Here is a 17,706-nt window from a genome sequence, read left to right as displayed (position 1 = left end):
GGTTTCATGTGAAGTACAGATATAGTATGGGACGTCCTGTATAAGAACTGACCATTGTTTTTTTCTACTTATTTGAAATGGGGTCTTTAAAGCACTTTCTATTATGTTAATACCCCCTTTCTCCAAAATGCTGCAGTAAAAAGTTTTCATGTGAAGTACACATATAGTATGGTATGTCCTGTATAAGAACTGACCATTGTTTTTTTCTACTTATTTGAAATGCAGTCTTTATAGCACTTTATATTATGTTAATACCCCCTTTCTCCAAAACGCTGCAGTAAATAGGTTTGATGTGAAGTACAGATATAGTATGGGATGTCCTGTATAAGAACTGACCATTGTCTTTTTCTACTTATTTGAAATGGGGTCTTTATAGCACTTTATATGATGTTAATACCCCCTTTCTCCAAAATGCTGCAGTAAAAAGGTTTCATGTGAAGTACATATATAGTATGGTATGTCATGTATAAGAACTGACCATTGTCTTTTTCTACTTATTTGAAATGGGGTCTTTAAAGCACTTTATATTATGTTAATACCCCCTTTCTTCAAAATGCTGCAGTAAAAAGTTTTCATGTGAAGTACACATATAGTATGGTATGTCCTGTATAAGAACTGACCATTGTTTTTTTCTACTTATTTGAAATGCAGTCTTTATAGCACTTTATATTATGTTAATACCCCCTTTCTCCAAAACGCTGCAGTAAATAGGTTTGATGTGAAGTACAGATATAGTATGGGATGTCCTGTATAAGAACTGACCATTGTCTTTTTCTACTTATTTGAAATGGGGTCTTTATAGCACTTTATATTATGTTAATACCCCCTTTCTCCAAAATGCTGCAGTAAAAAGGTTTCATGTGAAGTACACATATAGTATGGTATGTTCTGTATAAGAACTGACCATTGTTTTTTTCTACTTATTTGAAATAGGGTCTTTATAGCACTTTATATTGGCCTAATACCCCGTTTCTCCAAAATGCTGCAGTAAAAAGGTTTCATGTGAAGTACATATATAGTATGGTATGTCATGTATAAGAACTGACCATTGTCTTTTTCTACTTATTTGAAATGGGGTCTTTAAAGCACTTTATATTATGTTAATACCCCCTTTCTCTAAAATGCTGCAGTAAAAAGGTTTCATGTGAAGTACAGATATAGTATGGGACGTCCTGTATAAGAACTGACCATTGTTTTTTTCTACTTATTTGAAATGGGGTCTTTAAAGCACTTTATATTATGTTAATACCCCCTTTCTCCAAAATGCTGCAGTAAAAAGTTTTCATGTGAAGTACACATATAGTATGGTATGTCCTGTATAAGAACTGACCATTGTTTTTTTCTACTTATTTGAAATGCAGTCTTTATAGCACTTTATATTATGTTAATACCCCCTTTCTCCAAAACGCTGCAGTAAATAGGTTTCATGTGAAGTACAGATATAGTATGGGATGTCCTGTATAAGAACTGACCATTGTCTTTTTCTACTTATTTGAAATGGGGTCTTTATAGCACTTTATATTATGTTAATACCCCCTTTCTCCAAAATGCTGCAGTAAAAAGGTTTCATGTGAAGTACACATACAGTATGGTATGTCCTGTATAAGAACTGACTATTGTTTTTTTCTACTTATTTGAAATGCGGTCTTTATAGCACTTTATATCAGGTTATTACCCCGTTTCTCCAAAACAGTGCAGTAAAAAGTTTTTATGTGAAGTACACATATAGTATGGGATGTCCTGAATAAGAACTGACCATTGTTTCTTTCTACTTATTGGAAATGGGGTCTTTATAGTACTTTATATTATGTTAATACCCCATTTCTCCAAAACAGTGCAGTAAGAAAGTTTCATGTCAAGTACATAGTATGGGATGTCCTATGTAAGAACTGACCATTGTCTTTTTCTACTTATTAAAAATGGGGTCTTTGTAACACTTTAAATCATATTAATATACAATTTCTCCAAAACAGTGCAGTAAGAAGGTTTATTGTGAAGTACACATATAGTACGGGATGTCCTGTATAAGAACTGACCATTGTTTATTTCTACTTATTTAAAATGGGGTCCTTATATTACTTTATACTATGTTAATTCCCCCGTGTCTTTAAAATGCTGCAGTAAAAAGCTTTCATGTGAAGTACACACAGAGATAAGGGTGTCGTGTATAAGATCTGACCATTGTTTTTCTCTACTTATTTGAAAGGGGGACTTTATAGTACTTTTTTTCTATGTTAACAACCCGTTTCTTTAAAATGCTGCAGTAAAAAGGTTTCATGTGAAGTACATATATAGTATGGGATGTCCTGTATAAGAACCGACCATTGTTTTTTTCTACTTATTTGAAGTGGGGTTTTTATATCACTTTGTTGTGTTAATACCTCATTTCTCCAAAACAGTGCAGTAAGAAGGTTTCATGTAATGTACACACATAGTATGGGATGTCCTGTACTAGAACTGACCATTGTTTTTGTCTACTTATTTGAAATGAGGTCTTTATAGCACTTTATATTATTTTAATACCCCATTTCTCCAAAATGCTGCAGTAAAAAAGTTTTATGTGAAGTACAGATATAGTATGGATGTCCTGTATAAGAACTGACCATAGATTTTTTCTACCTATTTAAAATGTGGTCTTTATAGTATTTTATATTATGTTAATACCCCGTTTTTTTTAAATGCTGCAGTAAAAACGCTTCATGTGAAGTACATATATAGTATGGTATGTCCTGTATAAGAACTGTCCATTGTTTTTTTCTACTTATTAGAAATGGGGTTTTTATATCACTTTATAATAGGTTAATACCTAGTTTCTCTAAAACGCTGCAGTAAAAAAGATTTCATGTGAAGTACACATATAGTATGGGATGTCCTGAATAAGAACTGACCATTGTTTCTTTCTATTTAATCGAAATGGGGTCTTTACAACACTTTATATTATGTTAATGTCCCACTTCTCCAGATTGCTGGAGTAAGAAGTGTTTATATGTAGTATGCATATTGTATGTGATGTTCTGTACAGGAACTGATCATTGTTTTTTGTCTATTTATTGAAAATTGGGTCTTCATAACACTTTGAGTAATGTTAATGCCCAATTTCTCCAAGACGCTGCAGTAACAAGTCTTTAAATGAGGTTTAGTATGGGATGTCCTGTATAAGACCTGACTATTGTTTTTTTTTTCTACATCTTTTAAATGAGCAATTTTTTTTCCAAATTGCTGCAGTAAAAAGGATTCATGTGTTGTATATATGCATATAGCATGGGACATGTAGTATCAGACCTGATCACTCTTTTATTTAACTTATTCCAAACAATGTATTTATAACACTTTAAAGACTTTTTAGCTCATTAATAGCCCATTTCTCCAAAATGCTGCAGTAAGTTATTATGAGGTATGCATAAAATATTGCATGTCCTGTCCATAGTTTTCTTCTGTTAACTTAAATGAGGTCTTTTACATGAGGTATGCATGTACATCCTGTATCAGAACCAAACTTTGTTTTTTTTCTTCTTATTTCTTTATAGCACTTTAAAGTGTGTTAATGGTACATTTCTCCAAAATGCTGCAGTAAAACAGGCTTCATATGATGTATGCTTAGTATTTGACTTCCTGCATCGATCTTATTGTTGTTCTATTCTACTTATAACAAATAATAAGGTCTTTACATTCATCTAAAGTGTAGTAATGTCCCATATCCCATATACTGAAAGAAGCATATATTTTTAAATCCCCTTTAAATAAAACCAACATATATTTGTAACTTAAACAATGCTATGTTGGACTACTTCATGATTATTTTCACTTTCTGAGGTTAGGCACGTTGTATAAAATTGCATTCAACCTTATTAGCAATGTACTGTAGTTGGCTAGGAGAAATAAAAACGCTTTCTGGGTATTTAGAAATCGTATATTTATTCTGACCGTTTGATCTGCTATAAAATCATTTGAAGCAAAAAGATAGACTTGAGGAAATTAAAGGTAAGCACAGAAACCAATTTCTTAAAATAACAACAGTCAAAAAAAGCTAATAAATTGTTTAATAAAGCATACGTGGGAGGAAAGGGGGATAAACTTATATTTCGTTGTTATCTCTCTGTTCTGGGCGAAATGTGTGCTCTGTGGAGCGCTCTCTGTGTGGCTGCTGATCATTACCGTAATGATAATAATACGCGCGCACCAAAATATAAAGCGCGGCTGGCTTGACTGTGTTTTTCCGAACCGCGGCTGGCTTGACCGCAGTCATTTTTTTCAGAGGGGTGGGTGACAGGGTTCTTTTCTTTTTAATTTTTATCCTTCTAAAAAACAACACCGGACTATTAAAACTGATCGTTACCTACAAGAAGACAAGTTCGGAGGGGATTTTTGGACCGATTTTCGGCTTTACCGCGGGTCAAAATGCGGCTGCGGACTTTGATTGTTTTGGTTGCGTCTGTCTACACTGTTTGCAACTGTCAACAAACAAATGGAGAAAGTAAGTGTAACTTAACCGCTGTTTTGTCTTTAATACTACATGATACTACACGAGTCTGTCTGTTGAAATGTTAATCCACAAATCACCCTGCAACGCGAAAAGGGGATCGTGGATTTTGACCACTGTCACACATTTGCTAGAGCAGAGCCAGACATGAGGGCACTGCAGTGGAAGGGACGAAGAAATCCCATGTTGGGTCGTTTTGATTGCGATTAAACGTTCCAAACTGCCTTTAACGACATGGTCGGTTATCCGGACTGTGTGCATTGCCCCCAAGCCAGATTATCGACCGTTTGAGTACAACATTGATCTATTTGTAGCCCGAACTGGTTTTCAAGTTCAGCCAGGCCCGTGTTTTATGCAGCCATTTGTAGCCCTGACAGGAGCTGCAAGAGGATTTTAAACCCTAATCTGATCAGTCGAGACCTCTAGTGCTGTCTTCTTTTAATTTATTTTGCGAAGAAATCATAAAATATAGCAGGATGTCTGTGATCATTTCTTTATGTATGGGAAGTGTACTACTTTGGCAGCAAACTAGTTTTTAAGCTCTCTAATGTCCTTTACAATTTATTAAAACTGTTGCAGATATCAGCAGGCTTGTCTACACACTTTACTCATGCACTAATAGTTTGAATTGTTCTGTGAACATTGGAGCAGTCGATCAGGAACATCTGATCAATAAGTCTTTATTTATCAGTCACTTATTTCAGTCAGGTAGTCTAGTGGAAAGACTGTTATGAATAGATGTTGAGATGAAGATTTATACTTTATCTGTATCATTGATTGAAATTAGATTGTGCTCCTAATGTAAACAAGTTTTATTCTGACTTGAATGATTAATGTGGATAAATAACTTTTATTTTGGTGTTACTGCTCTATGTAAACACCCAGCATACTATGCATTGCTAAACATGCTATGTGCATGCTGCTAATTGTGTTAATGAGTCAGTAGAGATTTTAATAGTTGCGTAATTAGGTACCACTTGTTGTTTTGTTTTTAAGTGCTCTTGGAAAACTTCCTGCAACAGCTAAATAAATATAAGCATGCTTTTGACACACTTGGCTGTGTTCAGTTCTAAACAAAACACTGGCTTCTTATCAGTTCATCCAACAAATTAGTTAACTTTTTTTTAAAGTTTTAAAATACTGTAGTTTTTTTGGCTACATTTTACTCTTGGAATGCAACTAATGAAATGCGCAACGCCACATGGTATTACGATGAGAATTGAGGATAAATCTTTATTTGTTGAGTTGTGAGCCGTGCTAAACCCAAAGCACATTTTTCTTATCTTGTTGCTCTGCAGATGTCTAAATATAGACTTGTTTTGGATGAAATTTATGCATTCAAAGTTCTGCCAGTTTCCATTTTGAGACTCAGTTCCATGTGTCTGACGCTTGGGCTACTGTATCTTAGAGCAGTATGTGGACAAACCATGCTAGTTTTTAGATTAAGCATTACATTTACCTTGGAAAACAAATAAACAAGCACTTCTGTCTGTAATAATTCTATTAATCAGTCTTATTTTATAACACACTAGCTGTTTCAGAAAATATCTATATTTGTTATTCTAAATATAATTCCTCTTTGTTACTCAAAATGTTGCTCGTGTATGTTTTCCATATCTGCAATGAAATTGGACACACATGCCTGGCTTATATCCAGGTAATGCGAAATCTTGTATTTAAAGCGTGTTGCGTCTTTGTGTCATTGCATAGTTTTTATTAGTAGATAAGTAAACACCTGAGGGTGCATGCCACCTTTTTTTTCAAAACTGAAAATAAAAGATTGAGTAATATAATGAAACCAGTTTGTGCAAGATTTTAAAGGCAGATCGAACATAAACAAGTTGTGTAATTGCTAAGTCGGCCCCCTTCTCTCTCAGGCTTGTAGTGAACCACTGTAGGGAAGAGTGAAACTATTTTGGGGCCTCAGTTTAGCCTCGTCAGGGCTGGAAATCTGCTATGAGCTCAGTTCATCTTGGAACGTTTATTAATGCAAAGTTTAGTCACCGTGTTACGTGCAGCAGGATTGAAACGTCTGAGCACACAATGTTGTATTTATTCTATTTTAATACATTTAATCCACATGAAAATCTCAGCCTAACATTTTGACTGAGAAACTAAATCAAAATGATTTAAGAAGTGTTGACCGCAGCAGAGAAACTGTGAAATCCCCATGTAAAACCTGATGATCATGTTCTTAAGCTTGATCTGAGAATTATTCAGTCTGAACATCTGACCTTTTGTTAAAAACAGCTCAATATTACACGTTTCCTTATTTGATTATAGCTTTTTAGAGATTCAGGATCTTTTAATTTTCTATTCAGTTTCGTTAATACTTTTTCTGTTTAAAATGTTTCATGTAATGTTGAAATGTTGTAATATGGCTTCAAAGGTTTCATACTGATTTAAATATAGCAAGGAATCTTAACTATTCAGGTTATAATCCGTGTCAATAACTAAAACTTGCTTTATTTCTAGATTTAAATTCATTTCACATCCCAGTTTTTTTCAGCATGGTCTTTTTGCACATTTGAATTTGATTTGCTTTCACTTTATTAATTGTAGAGGGAATTTATTTTGTCCAAGCAGCACACATCACATTAAATACAGTTAAATGCCATAAAATAACAAATAAGATGATTTATAAAAACCACAGTGTAATTAAATGCTTAGTTCTGAGGTTTACATGCATATATAATATATACACACTACCGCTCAAAAGTTTTGGGGTAAATTTTTTTAATTCATGATTTTTTTAAAGAAAATTATTCTGTTCATCAATGTAAAAAAAGTGTTAAATTGTTAAATATTTATTAGAATTTTAGCTTTTTTTATTGTGTTGTTTCAAATGAAATGAATACTTCAGTCATTATTGCTTTTATTACTATTACCAACAATAATAGAAATAATAGTAATAATAATAATAATAATTAATATTAGAGTGATTTTTGAAGGTTCATATGACTGAAGACTGGACTAATGACGCTGAAAATTCATCTGTAAATTACTGGAATAAATTCATTTATTCATTAATTTTCTTGTCGGTTTAGTACCTTTATTAATCCGGGGTCGCCACAGCGGAATGAACTGCCAACTTATCCAGCTCGTTTTTACGCAGTGGTTGCCCTTACAGCCGCAACCCATCTCTGGGAAACATCCACACGCACACGCGCACACACACACACACACACACACACACACACACACACACACACACACACACACACACACACACACACTCATACACTACGGACTATTTAGCCTACCCAATTCACCTGTACTGCTTGTCTTTGGACTGTGGGGGAAACCCACGCAACCGCAGAGAGAACATGCACACTTTCTACACAGAAACGCCAACTGAGGTGAGGTTCGAACCAGCGACCTTCTTGCTGTGAGGTGACAGCACTACCTACTGTGCCACTGCGTCGCCGCTACTGGAATAAATTATTAAATTAAATTATAAACAACTTTTGAACAGTTATTTTGTAGTGCAATAACATTTCACAATTTTACAGTTTGTACTGTATTTTTGATTAAATAAATGCAGCTTTGGAAAGCAGGATAAGCTTATTTTTAAACATTTAAAAAGCCTACTGACCCCAAACTTTTGACCGGTAGTATGTTTTTTTAAATGTAATATAAATATATATTAAATAATAGTTAATATAAAATGTACAAACCTTTCATTATGCACTTTTTTACCTAAATGCAATATACAAGAAATATTCTTTATATGTATTCTGTCCGCAGTTAAATAAATGCTGAAATAAATATGTAGCTTACAATTGTACTAACTCGGGCTGTGCAGTATGACAGTATATTGACTTTATTCTTCGATGCGAAAGTGTGCTCGTTTTTGCTATTGTTTTAGAACTTCAGATTCAGTCGCGTATATGGGAGAAATGACAAGGAAATTATAAAAGGAATAAAATTGTCAAACTGCTTGCTCTACAAACAAGTGTTCACATGACTACAAACAAAGCAGAATCAATGAGTAAATATCAGTTTGCAACATCAAGCAGCATAACAAGCTGTTTTTAATGTCTAAAAGTCAATGGAATTGAACGAGACCGAAAGTCTCGAGCCAAAAAGTTTAAAATGGTTGCCGCAGAATGAAAATCGTACCGTACAAGAATACTGCAAAATGTTAATAAGTGAATGTGGCAGCATGGAACTTGTGTGCAGCATGCATGGTTCTGAGAAAGATGCCAATTCCTTTTTTTTTTTTTTTTTTTTTTATCACCGTTTCAATATTTCTACAAGAAATGTGATTGTTTATATTTTGTATTTTTGAAGGAAAACATTTTGTTTCCATATTTCTTTTTTCATATTTAAGTTTTGTTTTGCTGTTACTTACTTGAGATATATTTTATATCTGTGAGAAGATATATTAGAAATGTTTGTGATAATAAGATCTGTCCACATAAAAAAGATCATGTTAGGGCTGGGAAATTATTCGAGAAGTAATCGAAATTGACATTCAGAACCAATAAATGATCTAATTTTTACATGTAATTTTTTTTTCGTTACTTTCCTAACGCCTGTGGAGTCATGTTTATTTTAAAGTGAAGTAATGCACACTTCATTCAAAAATATCTTACTTGTAATATGTGAGCATATTTACTGTACAAAACTAATCAGTGAGGGCAAAAAAAAAAATAAATTATGAATACATTAAAATAATCATTTATTAATTGTAATTGAGTGAAAGTTAATCAAGGTTTTGATTTTGGGCCAAATCACCAGCACTAGATCATGTCCTTCGGATTCAAGCTCATTTATTGTTAAGCCTTTTTTCTATATTTTCTGTAATAATACCACCTTTATAAAAACTACCTCATGAAACATATCTTACCATGAAATAAACTTTCTCAAACTATGAAAAAAATTTTGGACATACCGTTCAGCCCTTGTACTGACAAATGTCTGCAAGTGTAGTTGTACTGCCCAATCCATCTCCCCATTAGTCAATCCACCTGTCTCAAAGTTTTTATTTCCCCAAACAAATAGTACAGCCGTCACTCTTAACATTCTTCTGTCAGTCTTGTCTCTTTACTAACACAGATGACAGCGTAATTCATGCCTCTGCAGACTACAACCGAAACCCATCAACTTAATCACCTGCCTGGTTGCATTGCTAATATCCAAAAAACAGGTTGTGTGTAATTTTGTAATTGCTACTTTCAACCTTGTCGAGTCCCGGCTGTCATGATGACACGACCACTGAAGCAGTGAGAAATCATTTCAGATGTTTTGGCCACACCCTGCAGCCATGTCACTTCATGCGTTTTCAGATCTCACATCTCCTTTTGTTTCCTGATTGGACGCATTGTCAGGTTTTATTATAATCCCACTTATGATCACCTCATTCGCTCTGAGTGCTGGACGATTATTATAACCTCCCCCTAAAGACAACAGCCAGTTACTTGTTCTGTCTGTACCCAATATTCAGGTGGTTTCATTTTCTCACAACAAGGTAGTTATTTAGTAAAGCGTGTAGTTTATTTTGCTGTATGATTGTGAGTAATTTACGAGGAATGTTGCAATAAGTCTGATTTTGTCATGTCTTCTCAATGTTTATTCATTATTTGCGTTCAGGGCTTATGTATTAATACTCATTAATACTTTGAGAGGATTACGAAGCTGTAACTGCTTCGGCTTTTTGTATTATTATAAAATTGACACAGCGGGATTATTTTAGATTTAAATGCTTCTATTGTCTGAGATTTGTCAGCTGAGTGTTTAGTCATTCTCAGGAAATGGCCAAAGCGATATTCTTTTCTGCCTTTTTTATTAGAGGAAAATGTTTGTATTTTCCGTTTCCATATATTTTTGTAAAAAAATGCTTTGGCTGACTAAACACTAACATTTTTAGTTTGTTTAATTTTTGTATTAAATTGATAAAATAAAAATCAATTAAGAACTATTTTAAAAAGGAAATGTTTATATTGATAAGTAGCTATTTAAATGGTTTAGAGTACCATCCTTTTGATTTTATTTCAGTTAAGGTGTTTTATTTACAGTAACAAAAATGCTTTTTGATTTGGTTACTATATATGAGCAATTCCAGCGTCATGGATGTGACATTTGCTGTAAAAACTCAACACATAAATTGACAGAGAAAGTATATATTAACATTATATTGAAAAATTTTATTATATTTTCTAGAGCAACTAGCCACAGAGTTATGGGAGCAGAAAAATATCAATCTGTAAACGTGTTTTGTACTTTCAATGAGGAAAATAAGCATGCATTATGGATGTGACAAAAAAAGTCTGCGAGTTTACAGTATACAACACACTTTGTAGAAATTATGTGAATTAAACTGCACAACCCAAAAGAAATAATGCTAATCAAAAGGATTAGAGTCGGCTCTCTATAAAACAAAAATGATTGGTTTTATTTTATTTAATATTTTCACATTTCTGAGGAAAAAGTGTCGTTATGGATGTGACATCTCTCTGTTATGGATGTGACGCATGTGAAATTACCATTTGTGTGAATTTGGTAAATCAAATAGAATAGTTTGAAAACATTGACAAATGCATTTTTGAGTATTTTTAAAGTACTGTAAAATACTTGCTTACACAAAAAACCCAGAAATGGTTTCCGTATTTTGGTAAAAACTTAATTTTTTTTCATGGCAAGGTTGACATTTGCACGGAATTGCTCATATGCTGTTAGGTGTGCACGATATATTTTATTATCTGTGAGATGTTACTTTAGAAATGTTTATATTAATAAGGTCTGTCCACATAAACTGTGAAATGTGAAATACATTTCAATTTGTTGTTAATCTAAACTTCTGTTTTGTGTACTATATTCATTTATACATTTTTTTTTCGGTGTAGTCCCTTTATTAATCCGGGGTCGCCACAGTGGAATGAACCGCCAACTTATTCAGCACATGTTTTACACAGTCTATGCCCTTACAGCTGCATCCCAGCTCTGGGAAACATCCATACACACTCATTTACACTACGGACAATTTAGCTTACCCAATTCACCTGTACCACGTGTCTTTGGACTGTGGGTGAAACTGGAGCACCTGGAGGAAACCCACGCGAACACGGGGAGAACAAACTCTACACAGAAATGCCAGCTAACCCAGCCAAGGCTCGAACAGCGACCTTTTTGCTGTGAGGCAACAGCACTACCTACTGCGTCAACGAAACAAATGAAACTAAATTTTAGACATACCGCCAGCCCTAGTACTCAGATGTCTGCAAGTGTAGCTGTACCCCTAATTCATCTCCCCATTAGTCAATCTGTTTGTCTTGAAGTTTTTCCGCTATAAATATTGCTATATGAATACAGTTACATAAGATAGTTTGAATAGAAATATTCAACAGTATAACAATTTTTAGCTCTAACAATATTCAGGTACAGAAATTGAATAACCACAATGCAAAAAATTGTGTTTTGGTTTTGTTCCGTCACGTCATCCAAGTGGACGCTGCACACTGGTGGTGGTTTTGAAGAGACCCCCCTCATGATTGTGACGCACTTTGGGTGTATGGCCAAACACAAAAAATCTGCTATATAAATACACATTGCTTACTTTCTGCTTATTGCTTACTGTAGTCTAATGTATTTCTCAACTTTTTATCAATTGCAAGTTTACATGCGGTTTGTTCACACGTTTTCAAATAGATGCAGACTGAGATCAAAACTTCTGCTAATCATGCAAATTCTTGAGCAACAACTGTTACGCTTTTAACTTCTGATTAGAGTGTGTAAACTGAGTCTCACACTGTTGAGCGGTGGAAACTCACCCGGTGAAATTGTTCTTCTCACCCAGTTTGAGGACACTACAGCAGCTGGTGTGCAGGTGCATGTTTAAATCATCCTCCTGAGTCTAGACGCTCCGCTCTGCTCTCTGCTATTGGGTGCCCAATATTCTGTGCGCTAAATTTATTTCCTGTAACCTTTGTTGCAGTATTTTCTCGTAGGGGGAGGAGGTGGTATAGGAGTTTTGGTGTCACTTTTATGCCCCCAATGTATACCAGACTAAAAATATACAGCATTATGGTTAAAGGCAAATGTTAGTTCCATAGTGAATTAATTACATTAAGAATTGCTGTATTTTAAAAGAATTTAAAAAGTTTTTAAAAAATGTTATATTTAAATGTGCAAAAGAGTCATTATTTTATCAAATATATGATAAAGCATTATCACTCCAAAATTCAGAAAAATACTCAAGACAGAAATGTGTGAATTTAATGTTTAATGTAGTCGGGCAGATTATGCATGATCATATTCCTCAATAAAATCTTTAGAATGTAGTTATGAATGAAGATGTGAAGTTTGGTTTGAGAGCTGCTGAGGTGGAGATTAATGCCTCAGTTTAAAAAAAAATCTAATTTTGAGAAAACGGCTTTTAAAAGTTTGTATTCTGGTTGAAATCTGCATACACAAACTGGAAGTGTGACAAATTAAACTCTTAGAGGGATTATTCACTCAAAACTAAATGTCCTGTCATCAGTTACTCTCTCTCCACTTGTCAAAATTTCAGTTTGAGGTTTTTTTTTTTTTTTGATGAACACAAAATAAGCTATTTTGAAAAATCTTGGAAACCTGTAACCATTGACTTCCATAGTATTTGTTCTTTCTACTATGGATAGTATTAAATAGTATTTGTTTTTCTTACTATTAGTGGTGAAACAATTCTCGCTGTTCGGCTCACATTTATTTTTTTTACCCACGGATCAGACCATTTTTCAGATCAAAAAAAAAAAGGGAGGAGACTAATGTAATTTGCTTTCCATTTATTAAAAAAGCAGTACTGCTAGACATGTTTGAAACTTAAAAACAAAACTTAGAACCTGTAATTTTATTAAACATTTAAATTAGTAAATAATCAGCTGAATAAAAATAAGTGGTAAACTATTCAGTACTGTTACTGATGATGCTAAATCAATAAATCTAACATTATAATTTGTACAACCCATATTTATTTTAGTCTTAATAAATGATTCAGTTAATCACTTATAGAACTTGCTTCATGCTTCATTGCTAGATGTGTCATTTTGAAGAATTATTCAGTGGCATATTTTTGATGACTAAATGTTGCCACTTATTGGTTAAATAATGTAATTGCTGCTTACAACTTTCATTTTTGAGCATCAAGTTAAATGCATATGGTGGTGATTGTAATCTTTATCATAAACATCAGTTGTTTTATCTAAATTATAAATTGCTTACACTGAATGCATTAATGCAGTCCAAACAAGTAGTGACAGAAAACACCTTTAAAAACCCACCACATCCCAAATAACCTACCACAACTTCTTCTGTCATCATTATATTTTGCAGGAAAGCCTAAATACTTTCATACATGTGATTTGAATGATGCGAGAGGTGATCGTTACACATCTAGGATTAATATTAAAAAATAAATAAATAAATAAATAAATAATAATAATATGAGCAATATCACACATGTAGCAGTGTGATATGGCTGTAAATCAGCACTGGTGGGAGGCTAGTGTTTGAATGATTCTCTATAGAGTAATGTCAAGCGGCCCTTCTAGTGTGTGACCCCCTTAAAGTGATGACAAAAAAACTAAATTTTGCTTACATTTTAGGATTATAAGGCTGAACGGGACATGAAATGCCATCCGTCTACAGAGATTTCTCCCTACAGACAGTATTTCTCTGTTACCGTCGGTATTGTGACGGGTGCCAGGTGTCCCAGCGTTTACCGGGAGATTTTATGGAATTAAAAAAAAGGGGACAGAAACTATTTCGCTTTTCTTATTGGCCTTTATGCGTTTCTCCCAAGTGCTGTCGACTACAAACATGCCAGTCAACGACAATGAGTAGGCAAAAGGAAAAGAAAAATACACTCAAACATCCGTCACAAAATAAAATGTTACATTATTGAAATAAAAGTATGATACAGTGGTAGAGTGACAATCACACTTTTCCTCAAAGCTCACTAAACTGAACTGAGCTCCTATACATGCGTGCTTACATCTCAAAGGTAAAACAACCACAGGAAAAGTCCTCTTAAAGGGGACATTTATACACAATACATATCAAACAATAAGCGACCGTTTCAATATCACAATAATTAACCTAGAAAAAAACAGCAATTACTGACTTACTAGACTTCTTTTTTGTTTGCGATGAGGAACGAGGCTGAATCCAGCTTATTTGCAGCTTCTTATGGACTTTGACCAGTCCACCTTAAAAATCGCGACGCTTTCGTTTTTCAGCTCAGTTTTCGTTTTGTTTTTTGCACGTTCAGGAAAACGCACTAAGCAAGGGCTTATTATGCGTTCCTGGCGCCATCTTGTGGATAGACAACGTCAACCGTCTTTGGCCGCCGACGAGCCCTCTTAGAAATTGTAAATATTTTAAAATAGGCACTATTCTTACAAATGTACTGCATTGTTGCAATCTAAACAACTACATTCTCAACTAAAAAAAGCCTCAAAAGTACATTTTGTTGTCTAACAAAAGTAATATTTGTCGAAATGTAGCGTCTTTGCTTGCTGCCTGTATGTGGGCAGAGTAATACACAATGAAGGGTGAGAAGGCTTTTGTGTGATGTTACTGGCAAAATATTGCACGGCTATCAGCCAATCAGATTCAAGAACCAGACAGAACTGTTGTATAAATATATATATATATATATATTAATATATATTAATCTGCGGGTCACGTGTGTTCCGAACTATGGGTTGTGATTTCATACGAATCACAGATTAACCATGATCCAATACACCTCTACCTGCTATAGATGTCAATAGTTACAGTTTTCTAACAATTGTTTTTCTTTGTGATCAACAGAAAAAGACAACACTGGAACCACTTACAGTTGAGTAAATTTCTTATTTTTGGGTGAACTATCTCTTTAAAATTGTATTTTGAATAGGTTCTTTGCATTAAGCTAAAACAAGCAAAAACCTATAAATTTCAGTTACTTGGGGTGTCTGAAAGTATAAAAAAAGTTTAAAGGATGCACAATCGTTTTATATCTAGAAGAAAGCAAGGATTGTAAAAAGTAATAATCAGTTTGTTTGATATTATTATTATTATTCAAAAAATAGTAATTTACCTGCAAGATTCTTTCCTAAAAAGCCATATACATGAATTACAAGTAGATGAATGCAAACCAGTGGAACCTCAAAGAGGAAGTGGGACATGAGGTGTAGAGACACACCTCCTTTTCAGACTTCTGCTTTTTTATGGTCATACTCGGTTCCTTCCTGTGTCCTGCATGGTTCAGATGTTTGCTATTGTTTGTTTTGTTTTGGAGGAAAGTGAACACTTTGTGTGCTTTGGCTGTTTCCCGCAATTATTTATTTTTTTGTTTAAGAACATTTGCATCATAAATCTTCTGACATAAGATTTATTCAACTCTCAATGGTGGCTGCTAAGGCAAACACACTTCTGCAGATTTCAATCGATATGTGAGGACTAAATACACTTTTTAGGTCCGTAACTAAGCAGGGCTATAGAGCTCTGTTTGAGGACGTCAAAGCTTTGCCATAAATCACAATGGTCACCTTTTGACTTTAAAAATGTTTTAAAGTTTATTTCAAGCTGTTAAAACGTTTTTTATTTTAAAAAAATAATAACAAGGCTTCATTACTTAAACAAGTTCTGACTTATGTTTTTGATGTTTTAAAATGAAACCTGGCTTGCATTTAGAGGCAGATTTACTAGAAAGATTTACACAGATCATCTTTTATTTTATTTCATTATTTATCAAATTTGGTCACAAACAAGAAACGCAGATGATAATGTGCATGTAATCTACTAATCACACAAACACACAATAAATTTTTAGGGCATTAAATAATGGCACAAATACCAGTACCCACAAACCTTTATCTGTAAATCGCCTTCCATAATTTTTTTAGATACTTTTCTTCATAAATCTGGTCTGAATCTGAAAGGAAAACTCCTTGTTTTTCTAAATCATTACTCATGTTTTTAGTGTTATTTGATCCATCTGTTATGAATTTAGTGTTTTTAGGATCCTTCTAATAGAATCATTCTGTTATGATTAATTGGTGCACAGAAAACTTTTATAATTTTATTATTATTTTATTACCTTCAGATTACAATAAATTCAAAACTCTGCGGCTGGAATACTCACTCATACCAAACGTTTCGCTCGTATAACCCCAATCTTGCACAACCTCCATTGGTTCCCAGTTGCATACCGCATTAAATTCAAAATTCTCCTCATTGCATTTAGATCCTTAAATGGCCTAGCTCCCTCTTATCTTTGCAAAATGCTTGTCCCCTACACCCCTACTCGCTCTTTACGTTCCTCTGACTCTGGCCTTCTTGCTGTCCCTCGGGAGCGCCTCTCTTCAATGGGGGGCAGATCATTTAGAGTTATTGCACCCAAACTCTGGAACTACCATGCTCACTCCGTTCTGCTAACAATATCTCAGAATTCAAATCTTTACTCAAACTCGCTGATTTTCTGAATGCTTCACTTCTGATCTGACAAACTGATCACTTTAACTGATCCACCTACACTCTGCTCATTTGTGTCTTAGGTCTTCCAGTTTGTTATATTTGACTTCCTGTATGTTTGTTTATCTAATGCTATCTCTACATTTATCTGCTTGTACTCTTTTCTTTTATTGTCACATTCTTTGTAAAGTGTCCTTGAGCTCTGGAAAGGCGCTATATAAATAAAAAAAATATAATTATTATTATAAATATTGGGAACCATTATTAACTGAGGCTGAAAATTCAGCTTCAAATTACAGGAATGAATCAAATGTTAAATATATTTGCATTGAAATATATTAGTTTCCAAAATCTTGACCATTACTGTAAATGTGTTAAAGTTTATAAACATTATAGCTTCCCTTTTCTCATTTTACACTTTGGATCCTTAAACAAAAATGTTCCTGTATTTGCAATTCATAATATTATTCATTATGCTATATAACATGCTATTGTCAAAATTTCTTTAGTATCTTAAAAAAATATATAGATTATTCATGTTTTTTTTTTTTTATCAAATTTGACATGCAAGATTAACCCATGCCTTTTTGCTTAAAGATGAAGACCCCACTCAATGTTTGTACTGCACAACTTCCCTTAAGCCTGGTTTGTACTTATGCATCGAGTGATTAGCGTGACTCACGGTGCATGCCTTGCGTAGTGCCATGCATTTACACTTCTATGCGCTGTTTATGTTTCTCTGCAATAACACTTCTGAAACACTAGCTGGCAGTAAGTGTTTATGTTCG

At 33.9% G+C, this 17,706-nt stretch overlaps 1 protein-coding gene across 10 annotated transcripts in view; it reads left to right on the top strand.

The window, feature by feature from the left end:
• The window catches only part of insra (insulin receptor a), a 141,512-nt gene that overhangs the window by 48,230 nt on the left and 75,576 nt on the right, over window positions 1-17,706 (top strand). For 2 of the 10 annotated variants that reach the window (XM_087238762.1, XM_087238763.1), the window contains exon 3: window positions 15,275-15,301. The exons of 3 other annotated variants lie outside the window; for them this stretch is intronic. In XM_087238762.1, coding sequence (XP_087094888.1) covers window positions 15,275-15,301 — 27 coding nt within the window. 10 annotated transcript variants of the gene reach the window in all.

The sequence above is a fragment of the Danio rerio genome, chromosome 2 (assembly GCF_052040795.2).
Source record: "Danio rerio strain M-AB ecotype USA chromosome 2, GRCz13ab, whole genome shotgun sequence".
Taxonomy (NCBI): domain Eukaryota; kingdom Metazoa; phylum Chordata; class Actinopteri; order Cypriniformes; family Danionidae; genus Danio; species Danio rerio.
The sequence above is the reverse complement of the archived record's forward strand: the minus strand, read 5'-3'. Positions and strand labels throughout refer to the sequence as shown.